General features: G+C 49.1%; 3 protein-coding genes across 3 annotated transcripts; 2 read left to right on the top strand and 1 right to left on the bottom strand.

Annotated features, from left to right (window-relative positions):
- GNL2 (G protein nucleolar 2) lies at positions 1 to 17,229 on the top strand. Its single transcript, XM_033157496.1, has 16 exons — positions 1 to 140; positions 1,610 to 1,694; positions 5,233 to 5,327; positions 5,546 to 5,685; positions 7,415 to 7,599; positions 7,974 to 8,040; positions 10,128 to 10,286; positions 10,722 to 10,835; positions 12,517 to 12,645; positions 12,960 to 13,064; positions 13,540 to 13,698; positions 14,368 to 14,475; positions 15,227 to 15,663; positions 16,201 to 16,280; positions 16,545 to 16,645; positions 17,068 to 17,229. Exons 1-16 carry the CDS (start codon positions 77 to 79, stop codon positions 17,212 to 17,214), a joined length of 2,175 nt encoding a protein of 724 aa, XP_033013387.1. The 5' UTR covers positions 1 to 76; the 3' UTR covers positions 17,215 to 17,229.
- A 953-nt stretch (positions 17,230 to 18,182) lies between these two features.
- DNALI1 (dynein axonemal light intermediate chain 1) lies at positions 18,183 to 22,355 on the bottom strand. The gene is made up of 6 exons (XM_033157499.1): positions 22,147 to 22,355; positions 21,913 to 22,049; positions 20,782 to 20,951; positions 20,149 to 20,327; positions 19,626 to 19,790; positions 18,183 to 18,299 (listed from the first exon to the last, which is right to left on the bottom strand). Exons 1-6 carry the CDS (start codon positions 22,225 to 22,227, stop codon positions 18,264 to 18,266), a joined length of 768 nt encoding a protein of 255 aa, XP_033013390.1. The 5' UTR covers positions 22,228 to 22,355; the 3' UTR covers positions 18,183 to 18,263.
- A 1,100-nt stretch (positions 22,356 to 23,455) lies between these two features.
- SNIP1 (Smad nuclear interacting protein 1) lies at positions 23,456 to 27,937 on the top strand. The gene is made up of 4 exons (XM_033157500.1): positions 23,456 to 23,640; positions 24,728 to 24,830; positions 25,145 to 25,722; positions 27,267 to 27,937. The coding sequence occupies exons 1-4, from the start codon at positions 23,561 to 23,563 to the stop codon at positions 27,529 to 27,531; spliced, it is 1,026 nt and encodes a 341-aa protein (XP_033013391.1). The 5' UTR covers positions 23,456 to 23,560; the 3' UTR covers positions 27,532 to 27,937.
- The last annotated feature ends 44 nt before the right edge of the window (positions 27,938 to 27,981 follow it).

A 27,981-nucleotide genomic window follows, 5' to 3' on the forward strand; every position in this document is an offset into this window, starting at 1 on the left:
CGGAAGTTGCTGCGGAGTCTCTTCCGGCCGTCTGAACGTGGCCTGAGCCGCAGTAGGAACCGCCGCCGCCGCCGCGATGGTGAAGCCGGGATTCAAAGGCCGCGCCAGCATCAACCCCTCGCGGGCCAGCACCAACCCCGGTGAGTGAGTGGGGTGGTTGGGCGGGCAAGGGAAAGGAGGGAAGGCCGCGAGGCGGGAGTGGCCCCTCCGGGCTGGATGCTGCGCTCTCCCTACGGGGTGCTGGGCCTCGGCGCTGGTCCGCAGGAGAGCTGCAGGCGGAGGCCTTCCCCTGTACACCTGCAGCCCGAGAGCTTTTCCCTTTTTTGCTGCCACAGAGCAGGTGAGGCCGCATGATGCACATGAGGGCAAAAAAAGAGGTATTAATTTTTCTTGAAATGGCGGAAAGTGACCAGGAGCCTCAGGGTCGTAGTGGCTAGCACGATGAGGATGTCGACGCCGTGTGCTGCGGCTGTGAAAAAGGTAAATTCCATGCTAGGGATCGTTAGAAAAGGAATTGGAAATAAAACCGCCAATGTCATAATGCCATTATGCATTATGGTGCTACTTCACATTGAATACTGTGAGCAGTTCTGGTTGCTTCACCTCCAAAAGGATATTGTAGAACTGGAAAATGTTCAGAGAAAGGGCAACCAAAATGATCAAGAGGATGAAGCAGTTCCCCAAGAGGAAAGGTTGCAGCATTTGGGACTTTAGGAAAGGTGAGTAAGAGGTGACATGATAGAAGTTAATAAAAGTATACATGGCCTGGAGAAAGTGGATAGAGAAAAGGTTTTCTTCCTGTCTGGTAACACTAGTGCTCATGGACACCCAAAGAAGCTGAATGTTGGATAACTCGGGACACATAAAAGGAAGTATTTATTAAAGCACAAAGTTAAACTCGGGAACTTGCTCTCACAGGAGGCAGTGATGCCTCCAACTTGGATGGCTTTCAAAAAGGATTAGACAAATTCCTGGAGGAGAGGGCTATCAATGACTACTAGCCAATATGGCTATGCTGTGCCTACTCAGTTGGAGGCAGCAATGCTTCTGAATGCCAGTTGCTAGTATTCCACAGAAAGGGAGGTGCTCTTGTGCTTGAATCTTGCATTTGGGTTTTGTATGGTTAGCTGTTGTGAGATTATGGACTAGCTGGAACCCTTTTGGCCTGATCCAGCAAGCTATTCTTATGGATCTTGACATAGCAGTTTAGGCTGTGTCTGAGCATTGCACCACCAGGTTTTATAGTACGGCCTTAACCAACCTGGTGCCCTCAAGAGGTTGGGGCTACAACTCCCATCCACCTCAGTTATAGCCTCAAACTTCTGGAAGGCACCAGGTGGGTGAAGTAGTACATTGAAAAACTGTGGAGCCACTTAGGTCCATGGTGACAGAAGATGGTAGCATAGATGTCACAGGGGGAAAATGTTTTTCTTTTAACAGTTCCTTTTCTTCATCTTTGGTTACTTATGTTCACACAAGCTGACACAGGTTCCTTCATTTGTACAATTCCTCACTCACACTAGAACTGACTGATCGTTCTTTAAATTTCTGGTCACAGTTTAGTCACTATGTCTTTCATTTTCTCTCTCCCCCATCTCCATCATGTTAGATCGGCCAAATGGCGCTGGAGGCCACAACATGCGGGACCGGGCAACCATCCGGCGCCTCAACATGTACAGGCAGAAGGAACGCAGGTGAGGCTGGGTGTGTGTATGCCATGAACTGCAATAAACACAGTACTGCCTGGTGGGTTTCCTAGTCAGGGCGTTGAGGTTCCTTAAATGACAAATTCATGGAGAGGACCATAATGGCTATGCTCTGCTTCCACAGCTGGAGGCAGCAATACTTCTGAATACTAGTTGCTGGAGACCACAGGAGGGGAGAGTGCTCTGGTCCTGCTCATGGGTTTCTCACTTGTGGCATCTGTTCGGCCACTGTGAAACTAGGGTGCTGGATAGGATGCTATTGGCCTGATCCAGCAGGCTCTTCCTATGTTCCTGTGTAAAATGGCATTTAAAGAGGACTTTTCCTGAGACCAGCAAATGTTTCACAATCATGTTTCATGAGGAAGCTTGATGCAGAAATTCAGTAAAAGGAAAGGGATTCATTTATTAGTTGGTTTTGTTTACATCTTACACTTCATCAGTTCCATTGATCTCAGAGCAGGTTGAATAATAATAATAATAAATAATAATAATTAATAACAATTTATACCCCAGTCACATTTTAACATGCTATAAAGCAGTGCTATTTTAACAAGATAAAGTAGAACAAATATCAATGCAGTGATAAGATTGCAGCAGAGCAGCACTAGTAGCTAGTGCAGTATTTGCTCAGCTCTCCCCTCTTACCAAAAGCCTGATTTGAAAAAAATGAGTTTTTGGAGTTTTGCGTCACATCTTCAAAGCAAATTCCATAGAGGTTTCTGGGAAAGAAAGGGAAAAAACTTAATGGCAGCCAGAGGAGGGAATAGTTTGGACTGGGTATACGCAGGAAGATGGAAATTCTAACCCTTTGCCTCTGTACAGCAGCCTAGATCCAAATCATTTTCTCTTGCCAGCTGCTATAACATGCATAAGGGAAAAACTACAATCTTAAGAGCTTAAGACCTTAAGTCTTTTTCTCCATGGTTAATAGAAGCTCTGGGTTGGGATAGAATTTTGATCAGGGCTATGACATAGGGCAGAGAGTTAGGTTGCTTTCTCCCTCTGGCAGCATGACCCGGATCCAAATTGTCTCTTCTATGGGGTTGCTTTTTGTAATATAAGAATATTGCAATATCCTGTCATACCATGAATGGTTTGCTCATACCATGTGAGGCTCTTCATTAGGTCATTAGGAGTTGTGGGTTACAAAGTATAAAAGCACAAAGCAAATAAACAAAAAAAATTACAATTTACTAGATTGGCAGTGCATATTACTGGAATATGCTGAAATGGCACAGTTGACTAACAGACTAAGAGGTAATACAAGACAATCATTTATTAAAAAATGGGATATGTATGAGAGATATCTACAGAATAACAGCGGTACAATATCTATGACATTGTTTGAGTGACCCTTGTCTAAATGAACTGTTAAGAAGCAAGCAAAAAGGTACGAATTGTTGTAAGAAGGTATTAGAAAGTACAGAAAGAGTCAGGTAATAATGATAAGTACATTCATCACAAGAAAGGTTATATGCATCAGGAAATTATAGAAAGTCTATTCGACGTTAGCAAAAAGATAGCATAAATTTAATTTAAATTTAATTTTTGTAAACATATATAAGACTATTAGTTCACGATTGTTTTCACCTTGGTATATTGTGTATGTTATCTATGAATTTCCATAAAGTATTTAAACTGGGGGGGGGGGGTGTATTTACAACCAACTCCTTCCCTGATTTTGAGAGCACAATAGTGGCCACTTCAAAACAAGTTTCCCTCACTGCCACCTGTGGAAGCAAAAAGCCTGCCATTCCTCCAGTTCTCTTCTGGGTTGCAGCCCTGTGATTTTTCAGTTTTGCCTCCTATGAAAGCCATGTTCTCCTGGAAGAAGCAGTGCTGGTTATGCAAATTTAAAAAAAGCAAGCAACTGCATGTGCACATCAAATTGTGGTTCTTGCAGCCTGAATTCCTGCAGACTTCTGGCAGCTGATGTTTTGATCAGAAATCCAATAAGCTAAAGCACAATTTGTTGGTGGACTCCCTCATTTCTGCTGGGATTCCTGGTGTGTGTGTGATTTTCCCTCAAGATCATGTTCCCATGCTTTTCTGCTTCTGAGCTGAGCTTGAGAGCAGCTAACTCAGGGGTTCCAAAACTAAGGCCCGGGGGCCAGATGCGGCCCAATTGCCTTCTGAATCCAGCCCGCAGATGGTCCGGGAATCAGCATGTTTTTACATGAGTAGAGTGTGTGCTTTTATTTAAAATGCATCTCTGGGTTATTTGTGGGGCATAGGAATCTGTTCATTTCCCCCCCCCCCAATATAGTCCAGCCCCCCACAAGGTCTGAGGGACAGTGGACCGGCCCCCTGCCAAAAAAGTTTGCTGACCCCTGAGCTAACCTATTGTTGCCCATCCAAACACCTCAGCACTTGGCAGGAAAGGGTTTTGTGCTCACTTAGCACTTCAGAAGAGGCCACATGACATGCAGGTCTTCCCCCATTGCTGAGCCCGGGGAGCCACAGTTTTTGAAAGTCCTTCTTTCTCTGTAAGCTGATTCAGATACAGGTTCTTAATAAACAGGGCTCAATACCCTCTTGCCATCCCCTCTGCTCCCTCACCTGTTGCCCTGGCATATGGGATTGGCTGACAAGCACGACGACGGTGTTGCCAAGGAGAGTCACAGCCGCTTTGTCGGAAACCTAGATCTGGGTGAAGCTGCCCTTCCTCAGCTGCGAGGCTGAAGTCACTGCTGCCTCCTGTTTTCCTCAAACTTGGCGCCTGCTTCCGTACTGTCTGTAAACAAGTCGATTTCATGCCCCGTTGTGCAGCCGGCATGTGCTCTGTACCCCTGAGCAGGTGCTAAATGGAAGCAGCCTTGCTGTGTCTCCCCAAACATCTCCGCCTGTGAAAGGGGGCCAAGGGCAAAATGTGGAACCTCTTAGTGATGTGTTTTTCAGAGGCTCTGCTCCATTGCTTGGCGCGGCCTGTGGAAAAGTGTCAGCCTTGGGTAACAGGCATTCTTGCCCCCGCCTCGGTAACCCTCCTGCCCTCCCTCCTGACATGCAGCCAAGGAGCCCTTATTGCTTCCAGTTGTTCACCTGGAGCCGTACAATCAGCTCCCTTCTGCTCCGTCTTGTATTTCGCTTGAGCGTTTGCCCTTTCCTTCAAGCCAAGGAGCAGGGGCGGGATGGAGGGACCAGCTTATTACTCCGCTGGGAGCCCTTATAGGTACGGATTTGTTTCTGTCAAGTACATTTTCTGCAGTCCTCCAATTCCAAACACGTTTTACAATCTTAGCTGTGTTCACCCTCTTAATACATCGGAATCTGCGAGTTGGCTGAGTGGTCCATCTAGTTCCTTATTGTCCACACTAATTGGCACCAGCTGATCGGAGTTCTTCCAGGGAAGGAATCTGGGACCTTTTGCATGCAAAGTGTGTCCTCTGCTCCTGAGCCTCTGGCTCCCTGAGGACGGCCACTGCTGTTTCCAATTCAGAATTGGGGAAACGGAAGCTGGAAGGGACTAGCTTCCCTCAGACAGGGTCAAGCACAAGCCAGCTCTCCAATGGCTGTTCTTTGTCTGCAGGAACAATCGTGGGAAAGTGATCCGGCCACTGCAGTTCCAGTCCACGGTGGCACCTGGCACGGTGGCAAGAGTGGAGCCCAACATCAAATGGTTTGGTGAGGCTGTTTTTGGCTGTGCTGTGGCACAATTTTTCTTAGGATTTCTTCCTTGGGTGAAAGGCAGACGTGCAGGGACCCTAGTCAAAGAGCTGCTGGGTTTGGATAAAGGCCACCTTGCACCTGCTCCTAAAGAACTGCTTATTTCATCAAGCCCAAGGTGCGGGAGGCACCATATTGGGCCTGGGGTGCCCCCATTTACGGTTCTCTCAATGCAGGAAACACGAGGGTGATCAAGCAGTCGTCCCTCCAGAAGTTCCAAGAGGAGATGGAGACGGTGATGAAGGACCCCTACAGAGTTGTCATGAAGCAAAGCAAGCTGCCACTCTCTCTCCTCCATGACCGAATTAAGCCTCATGTAAGTCCTCCTCTTGCCACCTTGTGGTGGGGACTCTTTTCTCCCCACAGCACCTAGGACCCCAATTTTGTTCTTTTGTTGGGTGTGGTTGTATGCATGCTGGACTCTGGGGAAGACTTTCCCACGCATTCGCAGAGACAAGCATATTCCAGTAGGCGTAAGAGGTGTAATTGCAGTAGGTGCAATTAAAGGCCTAGTGAAGGTGTGCAAATTGACTTTGCAAAATAACTCCACGTAAAGGTTATTCTCTATCCCACCAGTGCTTAGGTGCCGACATGCCCAGAGAGGAGAGGGGCAGCCTTTGTTAGGCTTTGTTGCCTGAGTGTCCATGTCCCTCCTCATCTTAGTCCATTCATGTAAAAGGTGTGTCATCTTGTCATTCGCATCTGCTGAATTGCTTGTCTCTGTAAACCCCCTTTTAGATTTTTCTCCCTTCCCGCAAAACTCCCCAGTGCCTGGGGGCTGCTTCTGAGTGAGTAGCAGCCTTCCATTGGTCACAGGCCGGATTGGCTGGAGGAGGGCCCTGTAGAATATGATTACTTTTGCAACTTATAGATGTAAATTGAGCTGCAGCATGGCTGCTCTCTCTGTGCCAGGATGTGCCCAACATGCAAGATGCAACATGCTCAGTAAACTTGGTGTGTGTGTGTGTTTCTAGGCCCATCTATTCTAGCACCGTGTTCTTATACTGGCCTCCTAGTTGCCCAAAGAGGAAAGCTGCAGGCGGGATCTGAGCACAAGAACCCTCTCCCCTCCTGTGGCTTCTTGCAACTGTCATTCAGAAGCATTGCTGCCTTGAACCGTGGAGGCAGAGCATAGCCATCATGGCTAGTAGCCACCAATAGCCCTCTTCTCCTCCATGCATTTGTCTAATCTTCTTTTAAAGCCCTCCAAGTTGGAGGCCATTGCTGCCCTCTGTTGCATGCCAGGTGTGTTCATGTGGAACATGTATGCGGTCTGTGGTGTTTCTCTGGTAGCCAGATGCGGCTACAGTGCCAATTCCCAACTCCGGGCCATTGCCCAGGCCTGGCACTGAAGAGGAGGCCGCTTGGCTCTGTCCTCTGGCTTCTTAGGTCCGCCCCACAGCCTGTGCCTTTCATCTCAAGCCCAACATTCCCTCTGCTCTGGCCCACGAGCCAGGCTCTTTCTTCTACGCATCTAAGCTCTTGCCGGACAATTTTGTTTTCTCACGAGTTTCCATATGTCTCCAATAAAAGGAAAACATCCTAAATTAAGAAAAGGGTTCTCTGTAACTTGAGTGCACATCACTTAAATGAGCAAGCCTTCCTCTCTGTAGGAGACTTGCTTCCAGGAAAAGGGCTGGCCCTTGCAGCTGGACTTTCAAAGAACAAAGCAAAATGGGAGGCAGATTCTCCCTGACAAATCTGGGCTCTGGCAGGATCTGGAGCCCTCTTCGACGGAACCGAGCAGAGAGAGCAGTGGGATTTGCACCCTTGTAGCTTTAATTGCGTTGGACTGAGCGAATGGTAACCTTAATAATAAGAGAAATGGAGCAGGTCTTTCTGGCAAGCCCCAGGGCTGTGGCTCAGGTCTGCTGGGCTGCTGCTCTCAGAAAAAACCCCGAACAACAACGGAACAGGGGCAGTATGTTGTCCACATTAGTTTAACTTGGGTGTCTTGTTCTGAGCCAGGGCAAATGGGGTGTAACTTCTCCCTCCCTCCCTCCCTCCACCCCACCCCACCCCCCACCCCACCCGTTGCCTTTCAGAATTCCAAAGTCCACATTCTCGACACAGAAACGTTTGAAACTACATTTGGCCCCAAAGCACAAAGGAAGCGGCCCAACCTCTCGGCGAGTGATGTGCAGTCCCTGGTGGAAAATGCCACAGCTGGAGCCAGCAGCTATGACCAAGAAAAGGACAGGGATCGGGTGACAGAAGATACTGGAGTGAGGTGAGCCCCTGGAGCATCCTCCTAGGGAAGGGGGATCCCTCTCCCTTCTCCTTTTTTCCCTCTCCTCCCCTCCCCTCAAGGGCTCTGTTGGCTGAGTTAGCAAGACAGGAAATGGAGCTCTTTACCCTGAGTCAAAGGCAGGGATAACTTTTTCCCTGTCCCATGGACTGGGCTGGATCGCTCCCTCAGAACAGGCTAGCTAATTCACTAGCTGAGAGCCTGTGTGGTTTAGTGGTTACAGAATCAGACTAAGACCTGAGAGACCAGGGTTCAGATCCCCATTCATCTCACTGGGTGTCCTTGGGCCACTCATAGCCTCTCAGCCTAATCTACCTCACAGGCTTGTTATGACACCTTCAACTGCTTCTTTGCAGGGAGGAGGCACGAGAGGAGATCTACAAGAAGGGGCAGTCCAAGCGCATCTGGGGAGAACTGTACAAGGTAGGCTCTGTGGAACTGTGAGAAGGAGGGCAGTTCCCATCTCTCGGCCAGGGCGTGACCCAATAGGTCCCTCCAGTTTCTCTCCATCCATTTGCTTCTGGGAAGGGCCTTGCAGAGGTAATCCCTGCTGTGATGTTCTGTGTGCTGCTTCCTTCCTTATGACTTCAGGCTTATACAGGGGAGGCGTGATGACATTTGGCCCTGAACTGCCAGTGTGGCGTAGTGGTTTCAATCTAGGGCCCGGGAGACCAGAGCTCAAATCCCTACTTGGCCATGAAGCTTGTTGTGAGGATAAAATGAGAAGGAGAACTATGTTTGCCACCTTGAACTCCTTGGAGGAAAGGGGGATATAAATGCAATTAATAGAAACAGCAGCTCTGCGCCCAGCTCAGCTCACTGAGGCCCTCTGACCTCTACTTTAAACTGTTGCTGCTGCATTTTCCTTTTCATCTCTGCTGTGTCCAGAGTTCTGTGTTCACAGCAGCACTCAGCCATTTTCCTTAGCTTACACATGCACGTGTGTGTGTATGAGAGAGAATGTGTACCTTATGTTTTCAGACAACCTCTTTGTTCAGAAGTCTTTGGTAATGTAAAACAGCCAGAGCAGAACTGCTGTCCCACATTCCACTAACCTCTGAACCCAGCCTGGTGAATTTCAGCAGTTTGAGTGTGGGAGCTGGACCTCTTTGCAATAGATGCTCTTGTGTTTTCTGCAAGCTAAGCTGGTCCTGATCCTGGAGCCTGGTCTTTCCCCCTTTCCATGCTGGACTTGCAAAAGCAGTCTGAATTAGTTTCCCTTCCGTGTTCTTTCCTGTTTGGAAGAGCATAAGGGCTGCCAAAGGCAGCTAGACTGTGGGGCCTGGTGGTGGCCTGAGCCAGTCTGTGGCCGTGGGCCTGGGTTGCTCAGAGGGCCTGGTGGTGGCCTGAGCCAGTCTGTGGCCGTGGGCCTGGGTTGCTCAGAGGGCTGTGCAATAAGTAAGTGTTTAAACAAGGTAGGCAATAGGCTTCCCAGGGGGCACCTCAGCTGAACCTATACTTTACAGATACTTTGCAGTTACCGGTAATTTGCAGGCAGTGTCTCACCCTTTCAGCTCCACTGGTATCTTTCCACTTAGAGCTCAGCTAATTATGCAGAGCCTGCTAACAATCCAGGAGCAACACCCCCCCCCCCCCAACTCACACACACAATCAAAGATCCAGCATAAACAAAGAACTGGGAAGGCTTCTTTCTTCACTCACACTCACCCCCACCATGAAAAAAGAGGGGGAAGAGTTCTTAATTTTTATTTTCTGATGGTGTTTATGTTGTTGGTTCCCCCTAAATAGCTTTCCTCCATATTAAAAAGGATGGTCTAAAAAAATTATTTAAAGGAGACTATCTTTTTGCTTGCTTGCCCTCCCTCCCTCCCTCTGATAACAAAATGGGAGAGATTGGTGGGATGGGGGCTTTTGGGGGAGCCCTGTGGGAGGGGGAATGAAAGGGAGAATATTTAGCTGGCTGCCTTATGCTGAAATGGGAGGTTGGGTAATATGTGAGAATGATGGAGGAGGGTGTTTTTCAGTAAGCGGTGCAAGCAAATGTGTGTCTACTCACAAGCAAGCCCTACTGAATTCAACAGGGCTTACTCCAAGGAAAGTGGAAATAAGCTTAGTTGAACTCTCTGGGCTTTATGCATGCATAGATTCCACTTAGACTTTTGTTTGGGGAAGCAGATGCAACTTGACTAGTAAATCACTTAGACTACTCTTAAATTAGTTGAAAATAGATTGAATATATTATATGGAAGTTCATTTAATATTTTTATTAAATCTACTGCTTCCTTACATTTAACGCCCTCTGCTGTCGCAGGGAACCACAGCCCACCCTCTGCCACTCCATGGAGGTATGGTGGGACCCTCTGCTGTTGAAGGAAGGCCCAGCAAGGCCCTCCACCACTGCAGGTGTATATTGTGATATGTCGAGATATCATGATGTTTAGCTGGTGATATATCATGATGTTGAAAACCTAGTCCCTAGTCTCTGAGATTCTGTGGAAAGTTTCCTTCTAGTCTAATTTGTTTCCCTTGCCCTCTCTGTGCCCTTCCAGGTCATTGATTCATCAGATGTCGTTGTGCAAGTGCTAGATGCCAGAGACCCCTTGGGAACCCGCTCCCCGCACGTGGAGACTTACCTGAAGAAGGAGAAGCCCTGGAAGCACCTAATTTTTGTCTTGAACAAGTGTGACCTTGTGCCCACATGGGCCACGGTGAGTCTCGTGAAGGAAGGGTGCTTGCCGGCAGAGCCAGGAAAGAAGGCTGCCCTTTGATGGCTTCCTGCCAAATTCCCCTGAAAATGGCTTTGTCAACTCCCGGAAGCTGCTAAGTCTGAAATAGTTCCTTGGAGTGGAGCAAAAGGTTAGGCCACAGCTCCCCTGGGTGGGGGCTCCTTGGCAAGGAAACCATTTTTGGAAGTGGGATTTGGATTTTGGAAGTGGGATTTGGACTTTTCCAAAGTGCTAGACCTGCTGAGCAGGCTCTTTGTGTCTGGGAGTCTTTAGCTATGATCCGTGCGTAGCAGGGCTGTTGGACTAGTTGACCCTTTGGGTCCCTTCCAACTCTACACTTCCATGATTCTGTGATTCTATGAGCAGCTGTGCCTTGTGAGGTGGGATGCTGATTGGAACACTTTTCCCTTCTCCTAGAAACGCTGGGTGGCTATTCTCTCCCAGGAGTACCCAACTTTGGCCTTTCACGCCAGCCTCACAAACCCCTTCGGAAAAGGGGCCTTCATTCAGCTCTTGAGACAATTCGGAAAGGTAAGGCACATCAGAGGTGCATCGCAGTGGTGCACGGTCATTGGACTAAGGGGACTAGGCTAGTCCTTTAAATAATCCCCTGGTGCCTCCTTCCCAAAGCCCAGGAAGCTTCTGCCTAGCTTAGGGAGGGAGGGGCGAGGCTCCAATGGTTCCAAGATCCATCCTGCCATCTTCCAAAGCCCATCCGGTTTTTTTAAAGGAGGCTTGAGGGCTCCAGCATCCTGTCAGAGCCCTGGCACCTCTTTTGCAAAGCTATGGGAGGGAGGCACGATGCTCATGTGCATGACATCAGGACGTCACAATGTCACATGCGTGACATTGCCGCTGCCTCCATCTCCCTTGCAGGCTGGCGCCTCTGGCCCTAACTGTTCCCCTATGAAAAATTTCACCGCATGCCACTGGTGTATTGTTGGTGAAAAGCCTTGTATTTTTTTTGGGGGGGGGAGGGGTTGCCGTGATGCAGTCCTCAGCAGGAGATACAGTTTCAGAAATCCCCGTGGGGTTTTGTGGTGGTGGTGGGGACTTGGTTCCTGCTGTGCTAGGAAGTCTTAATTTCCTGGGAGCGTCCTCCGTCTCCCCAGGAGGAAGCCATCAAGTTTCACATGAGAGATTCCAGCATGTACCATCTTCCATTGTTGGGGACTGCACTGCATGGGTATGGCGGCTGGTGGTGGTGGGGCAAGTACATTACTTGAACTGCTAGGCTAGCAGATGACTGTAGGTCTTTACGTGTGCCCATTGTCATTGAGAACCTCTTCCCCTCGGCCCGAAAGCCCAGAAGCCTCTGTTCTTGCACACTTGCACTGGAGCAAGCTTATTTTCTGCTGCTCCAGAGGGTAGACCTGAATCAGTGAATTCAAACTAACAAGGAAGGCGGTTCCAGTGAAACATGAGGAAGAACTTTTTGATGGTAAGAGCTGCTTGACAGTAGAACAGGAAGTGGTGGACTCCTTTTCCTTGGAGGTTTTTGAACAGAGTTTGGATTCATTAGCTGTGTTTCCTGCATTGCAGGGATTGAACTAGATGACCCTAGGGGTCCCTTCCAACTCTATAGTTCTGTGATTCTGTGCTAGTTCCGTACTGACAGCAGCGTCTTCTCTCAGTGATGCCCCAAAGAACCTGATGTGGTGCTTTTCTGCTGGAAGAGCGTGGCGGCGGCAGCAGCAGCAAAGGAGGTAGCAGCTGTTTGGCCTCCCTCCTTGCTCTTCTCCAGAGTAAACTGGGGAAGGGGCATAGCTCGGCGTCTTCTCTGAAACTCTGGAGAGCCATTGTGGCCGCTTAGTGTAGAGGATGCTGATTCTGTTCAAGGCAGTTTCTGTTGTTCTTTGGTGAAGTTAAGGATTGCTGTGTCCTCTAAGAGAAAGAGGGCTGTTGATGGCTACTAGCCACAATGGATAGGCTATACCTCTACAGTTAGAGGCAGCAATGCTTCTGAATACTGGTTGCTAGAAACCACAGGAGGGAAGAGCACTCTTGTGCTCGAATCCTGCTTACAGGTTTCCTTTGGGGGCATCTGGTTGAGAACAGGATGCTGGACTAGATGGGCCACTGGCTTGATCATGCAGCAGCTATCCTCAGCAGCTGATTCAGAAAACCAGTGGCCCTTTCCAGGTTGGACGTCTCCTGTATGAGGAGGCTCAGTGGATGCTATGCCCACACACATATCCTTCTCTCCCAACAGCTGCATGTGGACAAGAAGCAGATCAGTGTGGGCTTCATTGGCTACCCCAATGTGGGAAAGAGCTCTGTGATCAACACACTCCGTTCCAAGAAGGTCTGCAATGTGGCTCCCATTGCTGGCGAGACCAAGGCAAGTGGCCTTCTTCATCATCCCCAAAAAGTGGGGGCGGGGGCTCAGGTTTAATCTCCAGTAGGAAAAGGCAAGGACGAGTTGCTAAAGGTGGCTGTCCCCCTCGTCCTTCAATCAATCTTTACTGTCATCGAGGAGGAAACGCTGCCTCTTAATCTCCAGGGAACAACCCCTGAAGGTGTTTGGTTCTCCTTCCCCCAGCAGTGCTGAGGTGGGAGAGGGAGGGAGAGGGAGAGTGTTTAAAGTAGCTGCTGCCACGTTCATTTTCAGGTGAATAAGAAGGGCCAAGGTGATGCCATTCTTTCCTCCCACAGGTGTGGCAGTACATCACCTTGATGCGCCGCATCTTCCTCATTGACTGCCCAGGTGTGGTGTACCCCTCCGGTGACACAGAGACGGACATTGTGCTGAAGGGAGTGGTGAGTACTGTAGTGGAAGGGACAAGCGTTGAAAGGAGCAGCTGCTTCTCTTCTAGCCCAGCCCTGATCTATTATTTATTTCACTGAATTTATATCCCACCTTTTTCTTCTAAAGAGCTAATGGTGGCGTATACCATATATGGCTTTCACTCTCCTCATTTAATTCCTACAACCACCCTGTGAGAGGCAGTGACTGGCCACCAAGGTCACCCAAGGTCCTAGTCTAACCACTACACTACTCTGACTCTCCACATTTGTTGTCTACCATATTTCATTATCAAAAAGGTGCTGAAGATCAGGATGCTTGAACTGTCTTTGCAGAGGCTTCGTGGCTCATTAATAGCTGGCGGAGGGGACACACAGGCCCATCAGAACCCCTGCCTTTGCTCATTGGACCCACCCGGCATTGTTCTCACTGCTGCAGCTGTGCCCCAGCCCAAATGCTGTGGTAATGAGCTTCTTTTCTCATCTCCAGGTTCAAGTGGAAAAAATCAAGTGCCCGGAAGACCACATCGCTGCCGTGCTAGAAAGGGCCAAGCCGGAATACGTCAGCAAGACGTACAAAGTGGACTTCTGGGAGAATGCAGAGGACTTTCTCGAGAAGCTGGCCTTTCAGATGGGGAAGCTGCTCAAGGTGAAGGAGGAGAGCCTGCCTTTCCTTCCTGGGGATTGTGGGTGAAGGGTTATATGGCCAGGCTGTCATGGAGGAAGTCACTTGCTTGGGCTAGCTAGCTGCTGTAGTGCAGTTTGATTGGGGAAACCCTGTAGCTCAGTGGCAAAGCATCTGTCTTGCAAGAAGAAGGTCCCAGGTTCAATCCCCAATGGAATCTCCCAAGTAGGTGTGGGAAAGATGTCTTCTTTCAAACCCTGGAGTGCCGCTGCTAGTCAGTGTAGACTACTGAGCTAGATAGAATGAATATAAGGCAACTTCCTAGGTTCCTGTGATTAATAGGCCAGGCATATACTTGGGAAGCGATGTCAATAATAGGAAAGTGTTTCATCAGAGGAAGAATGAGAAGAGCAAGCAGGCACTCTTTGGTGACTTGTCTCGTTCCAGGAATCAATCCATCCAAGTGACAGGTGATGGCTACAAGGGGGAAGGTATGCTTGTGGGGTTCTAGAGAAAATGGGGTTGCAATCTATCCCCCTAAGTAGCCCCACATTCTTGCAGCCAAAACCTGCCTCTTGCCATCTCAATAATGAGACTCCACCTTTCCTTTTAGAGAGTTTGAACAGAGAGGCCCCTTTTTCACAAATGTCTATGCTTTGTGGGTCTGAAAGAACTGTCCCACTGCCATTTCAGGGAGGAGAGCCTGATGTGAGCACAGTGAGCAAAATGGTGCTGAATGACTGGCAGAGAGGCCGCATTCCTTTCTTCGTGAAGCCCCCAAATATGGAGCAGGGCCCCCAGGTAAGAGTTGCATGTTTAAGGTGGGTGAGTAAAGGTACCATCTGATTTCTCATTCCCAGTGCAGTCGCAGCTGGGATTCTTCTTTGGAAAACAGAAAAGATGGGATATAAATACTCCAAAAAATACATTGATTTTGAACAACATGTACGTAATGTGAACTGGTGAGCAGTATCTAAGCAAGTGGAGCAGAATTGATTTTACCTGGTCCTCATTTGGATGGCAAGCAACCCTTGGACTAATAAATCACCCTTGTCCATCAGCCATGGCAGAAAGCAGGATGATCTTACTGGCCAAGTGATTTTACTCAAAGGGGGGTGGGATGTTCCCATCTGCCCTCAAGGTAAAAAGGACATGACAAATGAAAATGAGACAGCACTTAAGACCAGGTTAGTCCCACTGATCCAGTGTTGGGGGGGGGGTCCTACATCAAACAACTTCCACTTCTAAAATCACAGTAGAAGGATGGTTTCTAAAAGGAGATTTGGGTCAAGCCAAACTCTCTAAACTGGAATCCCTGGCCCTTAATCCTAGAGACGTGGGGGGAGTAGCACTTGGTACATGTAAACGTGGAAGGAAAATCAATGAGCATATCGATTCTGATCAGTTTTTGAAGCTGGACCCTGCTGAGGTGCAATTATAGACCCAGCAGTGGTAAGTAAGATGTTCTGGAGTAGAACTGACACATTGGCATGTGGATGTGGGTGTTGGTAATTGTGGCTCCCAGAGATGCTTCCTTCCCTTCATCTTCCAGCCTGCAGGTGTTGCATTGGAAGTGCCCGCAGCTGCCAGTCTGAGTGAGAGCCCTGGTGAGAGCCTTGTTGCGACAGAGACAGTTGCAGCAGAGCCCAGGGGTGAGGAGGGCCCCACGCAGACAACGAAATGGCCCTTGTCCCATGTGCGGCAGAACTTTGGGAAGCTCCATGTGGCCCCTCAGTTCTTGAAGGAGGACCTGATCCCCGTGGATGTGCTTGATGTTGATGGGACAGACAGTGATCCAGAGGAGGAGGTGGAGGAGGAAGATGGGGAGGAGGAAGGGCATTTCCAGCTTGGCAAGACAGATGACAGGCCCTCCAGCAAGGGAAGCGCCAGGCAGGACCCAAAGGCAGTGCTGAAGTCCTTGGATGAGAAGATTGCAAAGTACAAGAAATTCTTGGACAATGCCAAGGCCAAGAGGTTCTCTGCAATAAGGTAATAGCTTTTGCACTGTCCCTGCGAGTGGGATGGAGCTTAGTTGAGCTTGATAGTTACATTGGTGTAAAAGTCCAAAAAGTGGAGGCTAAGCTTCTGTCCAGACATTATGTTGCTTTTCCTACCCAGCGGCAGCTGAAGCAGTCCAGCTGGCCACAACATGCCATAAGCAGATATTAGATTACTTGGCCCAGCCACATACTGCAGAGGAAGCCTTGTGCTGTCCCAGGTATTGCTTGGCCCCCCTTTCCCCAGCCTTGATTTTGGGAGGTCTTACTCCATCAGCGAGTACTCTTCTGGGGACAAAATTGCATTTGTGACAAGGCCAGTGTGCTCTTGTGCCATAACCTTCAGTGTATCTCTCTCCCAGAGTATGAGATGTGTGCGACTCTTGCAGAAGGGGATGGTATTGCTAAACTGTGACTGTCACAGATGGTATGCCTGCTTAGATGGCAAGGTCTGTGTGTGACTGTGTCAGAATGCCAGCTGCGTGCAGGTTTTTGCAAGAGCCTAAATACCCACTTCCTTGCCTTGCAGAATCCCCAAAGGACTGAGTGAAAAAGTCTTTGCAAAATCACAGTTGGACTCGGGTGCAGTTGCAAGTGATGAAGCTGCAGGTAGGTTGGCACTATGACAGCACTGGGAGGTCTCCATCTGAGAGCTAACCCACAAGAGACCCGTCCTGCCTGTAATCCCATGGGGGGGGGTGGCCTGCTCCTGGCTGTGTTCCTTTTCCACTATGCAGTCCTGAGTGACTGGGAAACACATTCTCCTCACCTGGCAGTGCTTGGCAGTTTGAAAAAGCTCCAGCCATCGGCCTGAGCAGAACCACAAGTTTCTGGAGCATTTTGCCTCACACATTCTTGAAATGCTGCTTTTAGGGAGCCAGAGGAAAGCTGAGAAAAGAGGACCGCAAGAGGACGGTGAACAGGACCAGGGTGCCTGTCCGGTGAAGGTTTGCAAGAAACAGAGTTCCAAAGAGGTAGGTGCCAACAGCATCTTTCTGCAGCTCCCACAGTTTCAGGGCAAAGTGCAAGGGGGGCTTTTGCAGCTTATGCACAAAAATATGTACAGCATGTTACGTGGAAGGGAAAATATTCACTGTGTAAGCCCACCTTTTGTTCCTTTTAAATAACAAGTTTCTAGTTCTCTTTAGCAAGAATTTGCACATGGCAAAATGATGGGCTGTGACAGCAGTGGTGATGCTTTCCTTTGGCTGACTAGTGGGGAGGGGTCAAGGCATGTTCCCTCTTCCACAGTCACAGGAAGACCTCTTTGCATTGTACAAAGAGGTTTTCCTGTGTCCCCACTGCGTCTGATGGGTGAGCAGGGAAGAAGAGATTGTCCAATTAAAAACAAATTGCTAAAGAGGGTAGCACAGACTTTTTTTTGCTTCTTTCACAGAGGAGAAGAGCAGAGCGGCAGCAGCACTCAAAGAAAGTCGGCGTCCGATACTATGACACACATAATGTCAAAAACAAAAACAGGAACAAGAAGAAACCCAACCCAGCAGGGCAGAAATCAAAAACTAAGAGAAATAAACACAAGTAATAGTTTTCTGATCTAGACGCCTTTCTGTCCAGTTTTCTGACCGAAATTAGGGATTCAGCTTCAGTCCGCATAAGTTGCATTTATGCGGTATTCCTGTGCTCTCAAACTATAGGTTGTCTGATGTTAAGGGATATGTTTCCTGTGTGTTTTTAGCAGATGGAGAAATTTTTATATAGAACCTTGAACTTGCAGATGCTCCTGTAATTGGAGCACATACCTGCATGTAAATAAATATATAAACCTGCCATAAAAGGAGATGGGATCAGTTAGCTCTGCTTCAGTGGGAAGAGTTTGACCCTTGTTAAACCTCTGGGCTAGGAAATTAAGAAAGTAAAACTGCTCATTTCCGGAGTTAAACTATGGAACTCGCCCGAACACAAGGCAGTAATAGCCACCAACTTGAAAGGGTTTAAAAGAGGATTGGACAAATGCATGGAGGAGGAGGAGAGGGCTATTGGTGGCTACTAGCCATGATGGCTATGCTCTGCCTCCACAGTTCAAGGCAGCAATGCTTCTGAATGCCAGTTGCAGGAAGCCACAGGAGGGGAGAGGACTCTTGTGCTGGAATCCTACTTGCTGGGTTTCCACTGGGGCATCGGGGTGGCTACTGTGAGAACAAGATGCTGGCCTGATCCAGCAGGCTCTTACGTTCTTAAAGAGGCTGACTGGATATTTAAATACCAAGGAAAGTCATGCCAATTAAGCAAACAGACCAAGTTTCAGAATTGTTTAGTTTAATGTGACTTTGTAGAGTCTTTGTCCTGCTGCGGGGCTGAGGCTTGCCTAGCACTAACAAACTGAAGTACTACTGCATAAATTTTTTTTTTAAAAAAAATTCCAGTTAGGGTAAACTGGTGAGGCAAATCCCAAGCCAGCTGAGAAATCACTAGAAGCAGAGAAGAGGAGCTGATCCAGATGAGAGAGGAGGTGCAAAATTTGCGAATAGTTAATTCTGGAACCTTTTTTAAAAAGAACTCTTGGAAGATATTCTTTTGTTTGCCACTCAGGAGGCACTCCCCACTCCAGCCCTGGGCTGTTGGAAAGGTCCCCTACTTCTTTGGTGCAATGATGCCTTCAAGCTGCGCCTGAAAAGCAGAAAAAGACAGACTAATTAATTAGTCTCTCACTTTTGCCAGAAGGTGCACATCTAACAACCCACTGCTTCACTTGGAGGCTGCTGCAGTGCTGGGGGCTGAAACAAGTTGGAGTGGAGAGTGGGGTGTTGTTTGTTCTTGCATTCCTCATCCCATGTTTTATAAATTAAGTTTCTTTCATTCTTGGCATGGAAATCTGTTGCTTTATGAGAAGAAAGTGGAGAGTTGGCACTGTTTCCTGGCTACAAAAGTCTCATTTCATAATGTAAAAGTACTAAAGAGGAAATTGAATCAAAGTTGCTGTAACAGTGGTTTGCATTCTCTGCTTTCATGACTGGCCGTCTGAGGGCTGTGCTATGAACATCATTTCTGGGACTCAGGCTCACAACAGTGACTAGAGGCAACTTGATGCCCAATTAGAAAAAACACCACTGGCTACCACTGAACAAGGAAGGGTTACTGGGGGCCACATCCAATTTTCTCGCTGGTTTCTCTTCCCTTCATGCCAGAAGCAGGCTCCTCCAAGGAAGCAAATCTTTGGTAAGAGGAAAGTGTTTTCTGTCCCTCCACCCCAATCATAACACCCCTAAATTACCTAAGGGACAGGTGGAAGGAAACAAGTTAAGACTTCTAAGCACACAATACCCATTGTGAAGCATTCAAACAGGCCTCAGTTCCCAACAAGTAGCCCTTTGAAACTTGGTAAAATATCCCACCCTGTCAACTGACATGCTCAGCTCTGTATGATCTGGTGTTGATCAGACAGACTAGGATTAAAGAGTACAGTTGCACTTCTGGGACCCCTAATAATACCCCTCTCTACTAGTGAAGCATGTTGAACTTTCTACCTAGCTGATCCTCTCAGCAAGTCTTAAGTCCTCTGATTAAGAATACCACTGCAGGTCAGGATAGGGCTAACAGATTAGAATTAAGGACTCTGGCCTTCCAGACCAGGTTAAGGACTAGGGATATGCCTACATAAAGTCAGGCTCTGGTATTTTCTAACATACGTTACTGGGTGGCCATGTAAATTGGAGCTAGAAGCTGGCCTGACCAAATGAACTTCGGTGTCTCCTGTGTACAACAGATGAGCAGGAAAGATGTAGCAACCCTCCCAAACTCAGAAACCAATAGGTGATGGGGAGGGAAGGCTCCTAAAGTCTAAACTCAGCATCCTGCTACCGGTAGGAGTGGGGAACCTGCTGGACTATAACTTCCATCCTCACCGATTGGAGCTGGGAGTGCAACAGAATTTGGATGTCCAAGAAAGAGTGGTTTCTTTATGCACCAATCCAGCCCCTGTCCCCTCTAACCAACCTTGAGCTGCTGATTTGTTCGTTTCAGGAACTGGACTTCCTCTGTGTGCTTCTTCTCTTCCACCTGCCGCCTTTCAAGTTCCCGTTTCTCAATGGCATCACACTTGGCCTTCTGCTCATTCACTTGCCTCTCCAAGTCCCGCTTCTCATCCTCCAAGTCTGCAATCTTGGGGCAAAAAACAGACCTACCAGGTTAATGAGTGGCCACAACAAGTGCACGGTTACTTCTCCAGGCCTCCTGGGAGTGTCTTTACTGTCACCTAGTAGAAGCAGGCAGGATGTGTGACAGTAATTACTATTCAGGTTGTTCCCACGGCTTCCTCACCCTAGGCAGCTCAGCCTCGGAGCTGATGATTCTCCTTCGCAAAGTCGCAGTAAGATGCACTGCACACACACATCTGCAGAACTTTAAGCAATTGGTGGACTTCATGGTTGCCAAGAAGCTTTGAGGCCCAAACCAACTCTGCCTTTCTTTCCCCAACTAAGATCGTGCAGCGGTGGGAGTTGTTGGCCTCCACACTTACTCTCCTCTCCATATCAGACTTGCCCTGCTCAGCCTGCAGTGCCTTCCTCATGCCAAAGGCAACACTGCTCTCATACAGGGTCTGGTAAGCAGCAATCGTCATCCGGATTTCGTCCCTCACTCGCAACAGCAGCAGTCCCCGCTCTGCACAGTTGATGGTCACCTCCCGGATCAGCTCATCTGCAAGGGAAGAGTTGCAAATGAGGCTGTGCCTGGGAAAAGTCTAGACTGATGCTCTTTCTCCCACCCACCTCCAGAAGTCAGAAGCTAGGGACTCAAGACTGCCTTAAAGGACAATAATTCTTCAGTGTTTGGTGTTCCAGCCTGTGCACAAGTTAATGGCTCTAACTTAGATTTCAAAGCTGTACTTGTAGCAGCAACAAAGTTGATCAGGGAGGCTTTTCCTAGGAAGATGAACTACAGTTATTTAGGAGGCAGGTTAAGAAGAAATGGATAAGCAGAAAGGGGTGGTTTTTTGGCGGGTGGGATAGTGTGTTATTTCAATTGGAAGAGGTGTAGGACTAGAACTGGGGGTGGGGATGTGACAAATCAGTTGAAATGAGGACCTGGGACTTGTGCCCTCATTTTCTGGATGGGATTGTGGGTGGGGAGAGGGCTGGCTCTGTTCACTCACCAAAGCACTGAGAGTACAGCTCTCGCCTCACAGGGCAGATGCCTGTCTCACGGGCCTGGCGCTGCTGGAGTTTGAGGTCTAGCTGTTCCTGCAGATGCACCACATCCATGCGTGTGCTGGGGGTGCTCGACACCTGCTGGATCCATAGCTGGTTCTCTTCCACCCATTCTCTACACCAAAGCAAGCAAAGAGAGGCTCGGATTCAAGGAGACCAAGCAGGCTCACTTTATGTTTTGGTACTGAAAATACATTTCCAGTGGCTTCTGAATCTTAGAAAGGAGACAGCAAACCAAAGCCTGTTCATACCTCAGATTATCATGGATTGTGAATTCCTCGTGCCTCCATAATTCCCACCCCAAAGTGTCTTCTTCAAATTACTGCTGTCCCATACCTAGTCCTCCCTAAATAGGGATTCCCATGCTTTGTAAATTTGAATTGTATAGGGAAGCTCTAGATTAGGGAAGAGAAGGTGAGTGACAGCAGTAATTGGAGGAAAACATGTAGAGGAGGGCATGGGCATAGCCAAGTGGGGGGCAGCTGACCCCATAAATCAATAAAAATACTTAACTGAGGTCCCCACAACATGAAGCCTTCCCCCCTAATGGAAATCCTGGCTATGCCCGTGGAGGAGGGGGAATTAAAGGGGGCACGGGGAGGGGTTCATAATCCACATTATGCTGAGGTATGGATGGCCCCATGTCCAAGGGCATTAAGAGTAGCCTCCACTCTTTGAGGTGCTTGGATCTGAGTGCACTGTGAGCGGACCTGTAACTGCAGGATGGAGCAGCAGCTCAGTATTTGGGGTGGGTGTGGGTGTTCATAACCCTATTAAGCTGCTAGTTCAGCATGTATCTGCAGAGCAAGGTTTTTTTTGTTTGTTGCTGTTGCCACTATAGAGAAGAGGCAGGCTTCTCAGGCAGAGCGAGGCAGCTGGGCAGTGGGCGCTTGCCATGCCTGGAATGAACAGGAACCCCCCCCCCCATAAAGAATAGAGCTTCCTTGCTGGCCTCTACTGTGGTGGGGGTATCTCAGCTGCCCCTCCGGCCCCAGCATGAGGTGGGGGACTCGGAGGCCCCTGTCCGGGAGCCACTTGGTTTCAGACCCACCCCGCTCACAGAGCCTGCATTTCACCTGGGGGGCAGAATGGCGTTGAGGATCTCCTCGGGCTGCTTGGTGGCGTCTACAGTGGGCGGCGGGGTCTTGCCCTTCGGCGCCGGGACGGGCCCCGGCGGAGGTCCCACCGGCGGGCTCGCCTTCAGCGGACGCGCCTGCGGAGGAGGAGGAGGAGGAGGAGACAGAGGTGAGCGGAGCGGAGGGCCCCCATGCACGGAGCTCAGACCCAGCCGCCATCCCCCCAGGACGTACCTTGGGCGAGCGCTTATCGGTGTTGCGGCTGACCAGCACCGGCGTCTCATAGCGAAGCAGGGAGTCCGCGGGCGGGATCATGATGGCGGCGGCGGCGGCGGCTCCTCTCCTCCTCCGGGCGGGCCCGGCTTTCGCCCCGGGACCTGTTGTGCTAAGGTTGGCATAGCGACGGCGACCGTGCTCGGACAGGAAGCCCAGTCACATGACACGCTCCAGCCCGCGTCTGCGCAGAAAAGCACCGCGACCGCCCCACCCACAACACGGCAGACTAGAGACACGCAGGAGCCGAAAGGGTTAGAGAGGCTAGCGCAGCCTGCGCCGACTTCCGGGTACCGTGGACCGCTGCCCCGCTCCTCCTCAGAGCTGCCTGGAGGAAGCTTCGGTGGCGAGCAGAGAAGAGCCGCTCCCGGCTCCTTGGGCCTTCCGTGGCGAGGAAAGCACGGGGTTGTTCTTGCTGGAATCCTTCTTAACATAGTCCGGTGCGGGTATTCTTGCTATTTTGCTTTGCACACGAAAACTGTCCTGCATAGCAGCTTAACAGCAACAATCCCTGAAGCTGGGACTGGAAGAGAGGAGAAGGGGAGAGAGAGGAGCGGATGCGCCGTGCTGCTCAGTGTCACCTGCTTAGGATGAGCCTGACCTGGTTTTCAACCCCCGCCCCCGACTGTCCCTGTCTGTCATGGAAAGCGCCTGGAGGTCCGTGAGCTTACTTAGGCGCGGCTGGCGAGCACAGGCGACGGGGCATTCTGCGTGGTGGCCCCGCAGTCGCCAGCCTCACTTCTGGGTCACGTGTAGAGCTGTTTTGGAAAGGACTGAGAAGCATATCCTTTCACCTAGTGATAAATTCCATATTTATCAGGCCGCCCTCCGACTGCAGCGCTTCGGCGCTTCACACACAGCTGGGGGTGGGGTGCTCTCTCTCTTGTTATGAAAAGCAATAAATGAACCCATTCAGTGATGGCCAAACTTGGCCCTCCAGCTGTTTTGGGACTACAATTCCCATCACCTCTGACCACTGGTCCTGTTAGCTAGGGGTGGTGGGAGCTGTAGCCCCAAAACAGCTGGAGGGCCAAGTTTGGCCATCACTGCAGGATTAAAACAAAAAAAATAAAATAAAATCCTTCCAGTAGCACCTTAGAGACCAACTAAGTTTGTTCTTGGTATGAGCTTTCGTGTGCACGCACACTTCTTCAGATAGACTGAAACGGATTAAGTAAATGTCTTATCAGTGGCCGCCAGGGGGCGTTTGACCACTAGTACTCCAGACAACTCCGCCCACAGGGCAAACCATAGAACTTCACAGTAGGTAGAGCGGCATCGAGGCCATCGGGAAGTGTTTCTGGATAATGACATCAGCGACGACCTGGAAGCGGAAGCGGGAAGAAAAGAAGAAGAACAACAGTCCAGCGGTGTTATGGAGGAGCCGCAGCGTCGGCGGAAGCGGAGCCCGCGCGGAAGCCACTCGCCGCCGCCGGGGAACTCGGGGGCCGGCAGGTGATGATGCCCGGGGGTGGTGGGGGTGGGCTCAGAAGCTCCTGTATCTCGTGAAGGGAAGGGGCCCGGCCCAGCGCCGCCTCCTCCCCTGGCGCTCCGTGAGGAACGGGGGGGGGGGGCGCGAGGCCGTAGGCCGACTCGCTTTATTTGCGCTTTGCCGTATAAAAATGAGCCTTGAAAAACCGAGAGTCGGCTGTACTGGTTAAGAGTGTCGTACTAGGACATGGGAGAGACCGGGGTTCAACCCCCCGCTCGGCCATGAATCTCCCTGGGTGACCTTGGGGGCCGGCCACTGCCTTCTCTCGACCTAAGCTGCCTCACAGGGTTGCTGTCGCTGTGGAGATTAAATTGGGGGGGGGGGGATCCATGTTTGCCACCTTGAGCTCCATGCCTAACAAAGGTGGGATATGAAAGCAACGAATAAATAATACAATGGTCTCCTGGCAACTTTTTCCCATTCAAGTCTGGCTTGACGGGCTTTGCAGGAAGGTGAGGTAGGGCAGAACAAGTATGGGAAAGGTGGGACAAGTGTTTCTGTAGTGGCATTGGGCTTTGACTAGCTAACTCACACATTAGGGAAACTGAGTTCCACCTGTTGACTGTTAGAGTGGGACTACACACACTAGCCTTTGCCAGTGTGGTGCCCTCCAGATGTTTTACACTGCAACTCCCAGCAAGTACATTATGCCCCCTCAACTGTGAAGGTCTCCTTATCCCACTGGCCTTAACCTTAGATCTTGGTTAAACATAGGAGGAATTGTAGACAGAAGTGGAAAGATGCAGGAAGCCCTCACAGCTGCCAGTCTTTGAGTCACCTGCTGTCTCTTTAAATGGTTGTCGGCTTTATTTGCTGTTTTGTTTTGCTTCCTGGTTGCGTTTTTATCTTCTGTACTCCGTTGATTTAACTTTATTTAAGCTGCCTTGTATGATTCTGCAAATGTTGGGTATTTATTCCTTATTGATGCCCTACTCTCACCTCTGGATTGCTGTATACCAGACCACAGTGGATCAAGTGTGTTGACTTGCATGTGCCTTTTTCTGCTGATGGGAATGCATGTGCTTAACCTTGGTTTCATGTATTTAAAAGGTCACAGTCAAAAAGAAAAAACAAGTCCTCAAACAAAAAAAGCAAATCTCCCCGAGAGAAAAGAAGCCGAAGTCCACATCATGTGATACCTAAAGTAAAGCAGGTAACTGGGCATTCCAGATAAAACTGACAGAAGCTTTGTATTGTATTGCACACTTGGGGTTAAAGCAAGTATGGACAGCTGAGGAAACAAAAGTTACTGGTATAAAAAAGCTAAACAAACATTAGCACTGCCATTAGATTGTGAAATTGCTTAATTTTTCCAAACAGACCTTCTACTTTGGCTATTAAATTCAGCATGCTGGGATAACAGTTTTGCAGTTTTAGAAAATATATGAAAAACTGAAACCATTTTACTTATTTATACTCATGAATAGAACTTTTAAAAACTTGCCTTTTGCTATTGCCCTGATGTAGGAGCGAGACGAACGCTCCCAGAGGGGGCATGAGGAGCGTCCACACCGAGACCACTCTGAGCCAGGCCACAAGCGGGAAAGAAGCAATGACCGAGACAGACATCGGGACCATTCTGGCCGAAGGAAGCCCCACCGGGATCAGCCTGGGGGTCATGAAAGGGAGAGGGACGGTCATCGCTTCCAGGTTCAGCAGGCACAGAGGGAATTATATAATGAGCAACGGCGTGAGCGCCGGGAGCAAGCAGAAGCCAGCGGTGATGAGGAGAATCCAGGGGCAGAGGGGTCACACAGCACAGACAAAGAGCCAGGGAATAAAGAGAAACCAAGCTTTGAACTGTCTGGGGCACTTCTGGAGGATTCCAATACGTTCCGTGGTGTTGTGATCAAATACAGCGAGCCCCCGGAAGCACGGATTCCCAAGAAGCGGTGGCGTTTGTATCCTTTCAAGAACGATGAGGTTCTCCCAGTTATGTACATTCACAGGCAGAGTGCCTACCTGCTGGGCAGGCACCGACGCATTGCTGATATCCCTATTGACCACCCCTCCTGCTCCAAACAACATGCTGTCTTTCAGTACCGGTAAGTCTTGGCCCAGGTGTGGGTGTGGATATGTAGCTGCTTAGGAGCCTCTATGAACAATGAGTAGCTGTTAGTTCCAAGTTAGCTATTAATATTCCCCACTTACTGGCTGGGATCTATACAGCATACAGCAAGAGACAGTATTAAGGACTTTGGATACATCATTTTATTGACAAGAGTATGCCCTGTAATTGCTGCCTCCCTGTTGACCTACCCCTCTCCAGCAAATTTATGCCAAATACATTTATCTGCTGTCATTTTGACCGTAGCTCCTCTTTCCTAGCACACTATGTCACTATTGAGAAAGTAGTCCTCACTTTAAAGCTCCTTGCCTGCAATTTGATGTCAGCCTTGTCTCCTAGTAAAGCCCTTCTAATTCCTTCAACTTGGGACAAACAAGCAACAAGCGTTTGGGAGCCTCTAGCCCAAGGACCTAATTCAACCTGGCACAGGTCCCAGTTTGGTCCATGAAACTGTTCCCCACAGACTAGTCACCTGCCCCCCCATTTGGCCTTACATAGAGGATGTGAAGTGTGGGGCAGGTATAGACACGGTTATAAAGGAGTTAACTTAAGCTCCCAATTGTTTCTTTGCAAGCGGGTTCTTCGTTGGTGCAGATAGGAACTCCATGGGGAATTCCCTAACATAGCTGAGGGGACTTGCATTGTTTGCAGGAAGGGGTGTGGATTCAAACCTTCTCAGAACAGAGAATTTTTTTCCTTTGCAGAGGGGGAAATACTTTGTTTATGGAGAAAGCAGCTTGAACCCAAACCACTTTCTTGAGATTGACTTCAAAGGAGCTCCCTCTAACTGCCAGTCAGCGGTTACAGCAAGTCCCTTTGAAGGCATGCTCCTTTGAACTTCAACATGTGCATGTGCCAGTCATCTGGCAGTATTATGACGTTGGCAGGGGATGGGGGATTAAGGGCCAGCCTTGACAAACATGCTAAGCTAATGGAAGCCAGTGTAACAGAGCTTACCCTCCCTATGCTTCCTCCAGATCTCTTAAGGGTCAGGAGAACCCCCAGAGCAGCACCCAGGAGACATGGGGGTTGTACAGCTTGGTAAGCATAAATATTTGTGCTGACAGAAGAGTCATAAGAGCATGACTTTGAATTCCTGTCTAAGGATCTGGTTCACTGGGTGGTTCCTATTTCCTATCCCTGGCATACTGAATAGTGTGAGGACTGGGAGTGATCAGAAATTGCAATTATAGGGCACGTTGAAGGTTTAAAACCAGAGCAGACCTTATGGGGCATTAAGTTCATTATCAATACTTCCACTAAATATTAGGGCAGCTGCAAATTTCTCAAGGCGGAAAGGGCCACAGCTGATCTTCTTGAGCAAAGCAGTCACAACTAAAATAGCTCTTCTTCCTGAATAAGCACACAGGTCTCTGCTGTCAGTTATGTTCAAAGGAGTTTTGTTTTAAGATGTGCCTCACAGGGTTGTTGTGGAATGCTGGAAGCTGGGAGAAATCTTAACGAAGTTGGGCTCCCATATATTATGCTGTTAATCAGTACAACTCTCTTGTTTCTTACAAGGCTTGTGGAATACACCCGCCCTGATGGCACAGTGGGCCGGAAGGTAAAACCCTACATTATTGACCTTGGCTCAGGCAATGGCACATTTCTGAACAACCAGCGCATTGAGCCTCAGCGCTACTACGAACTGAAAGAGAAGGATGTCCTGAAATTTGGGTTCAGTAGCAGGGAGTACGTTCTGCTCCATGAGTCATCAGATACCTCAGAGGTGGACCAGAAGGCAGAGGAGGAGGAGGAGGAGGAAGAGGAGGAAGAATCCACCTGACAGCCCATCAGGGGGTGGACTTAACCTTTCTCTGCAGCTGAGCCTCAGATCCTTTGTGTAGACTGAAGCATTGCTGCCCCGATGCCTCTCACTGCCTTAAAATCTGCTGCCTTTGGCTAGTCATATTATTTTGTGAGCTTCTCACACACTCAGTTGGTTATGGGGACTGAAGTAGAGCCAACTGTTGCTTTTCAAATGGTTTGGGTTAATCAGAAGGTGCTAGGAAAGTGAGGTCACTTTTGATGCCCAGCTGACATCGCAGCTGTGTTGCTGGAGTTTCTCAATGTATCTTTAAATTTAAGACTCTGAAACAAGAAACCACCCTGTACAAAAATTGCCTTTTCCAAACATACAGGTTATTTTGCTTCTCCCCACCCCTTTATTTTTTGCTTGCACACTGTTTTTTTTTAAAAAATGATAGATGCAACCTTTTTTTTAAATTAGAATTTT

Source organism: Lacerta agilis, chromosome 8 (genome assembly GCF_009819535.1).
Source record: "Lacerta agilis isolate rLacAgi1 chromosome 8, rLacAgi1.pri, whole genome shotgun sequence".
In the NCBI taxonomy this organism is placed as follows: Eukaryota; Metazoa; Chordata; class Lepidosauria; order Squamata; family Lacertidae; genus Lacerta; species Lacerta agilis.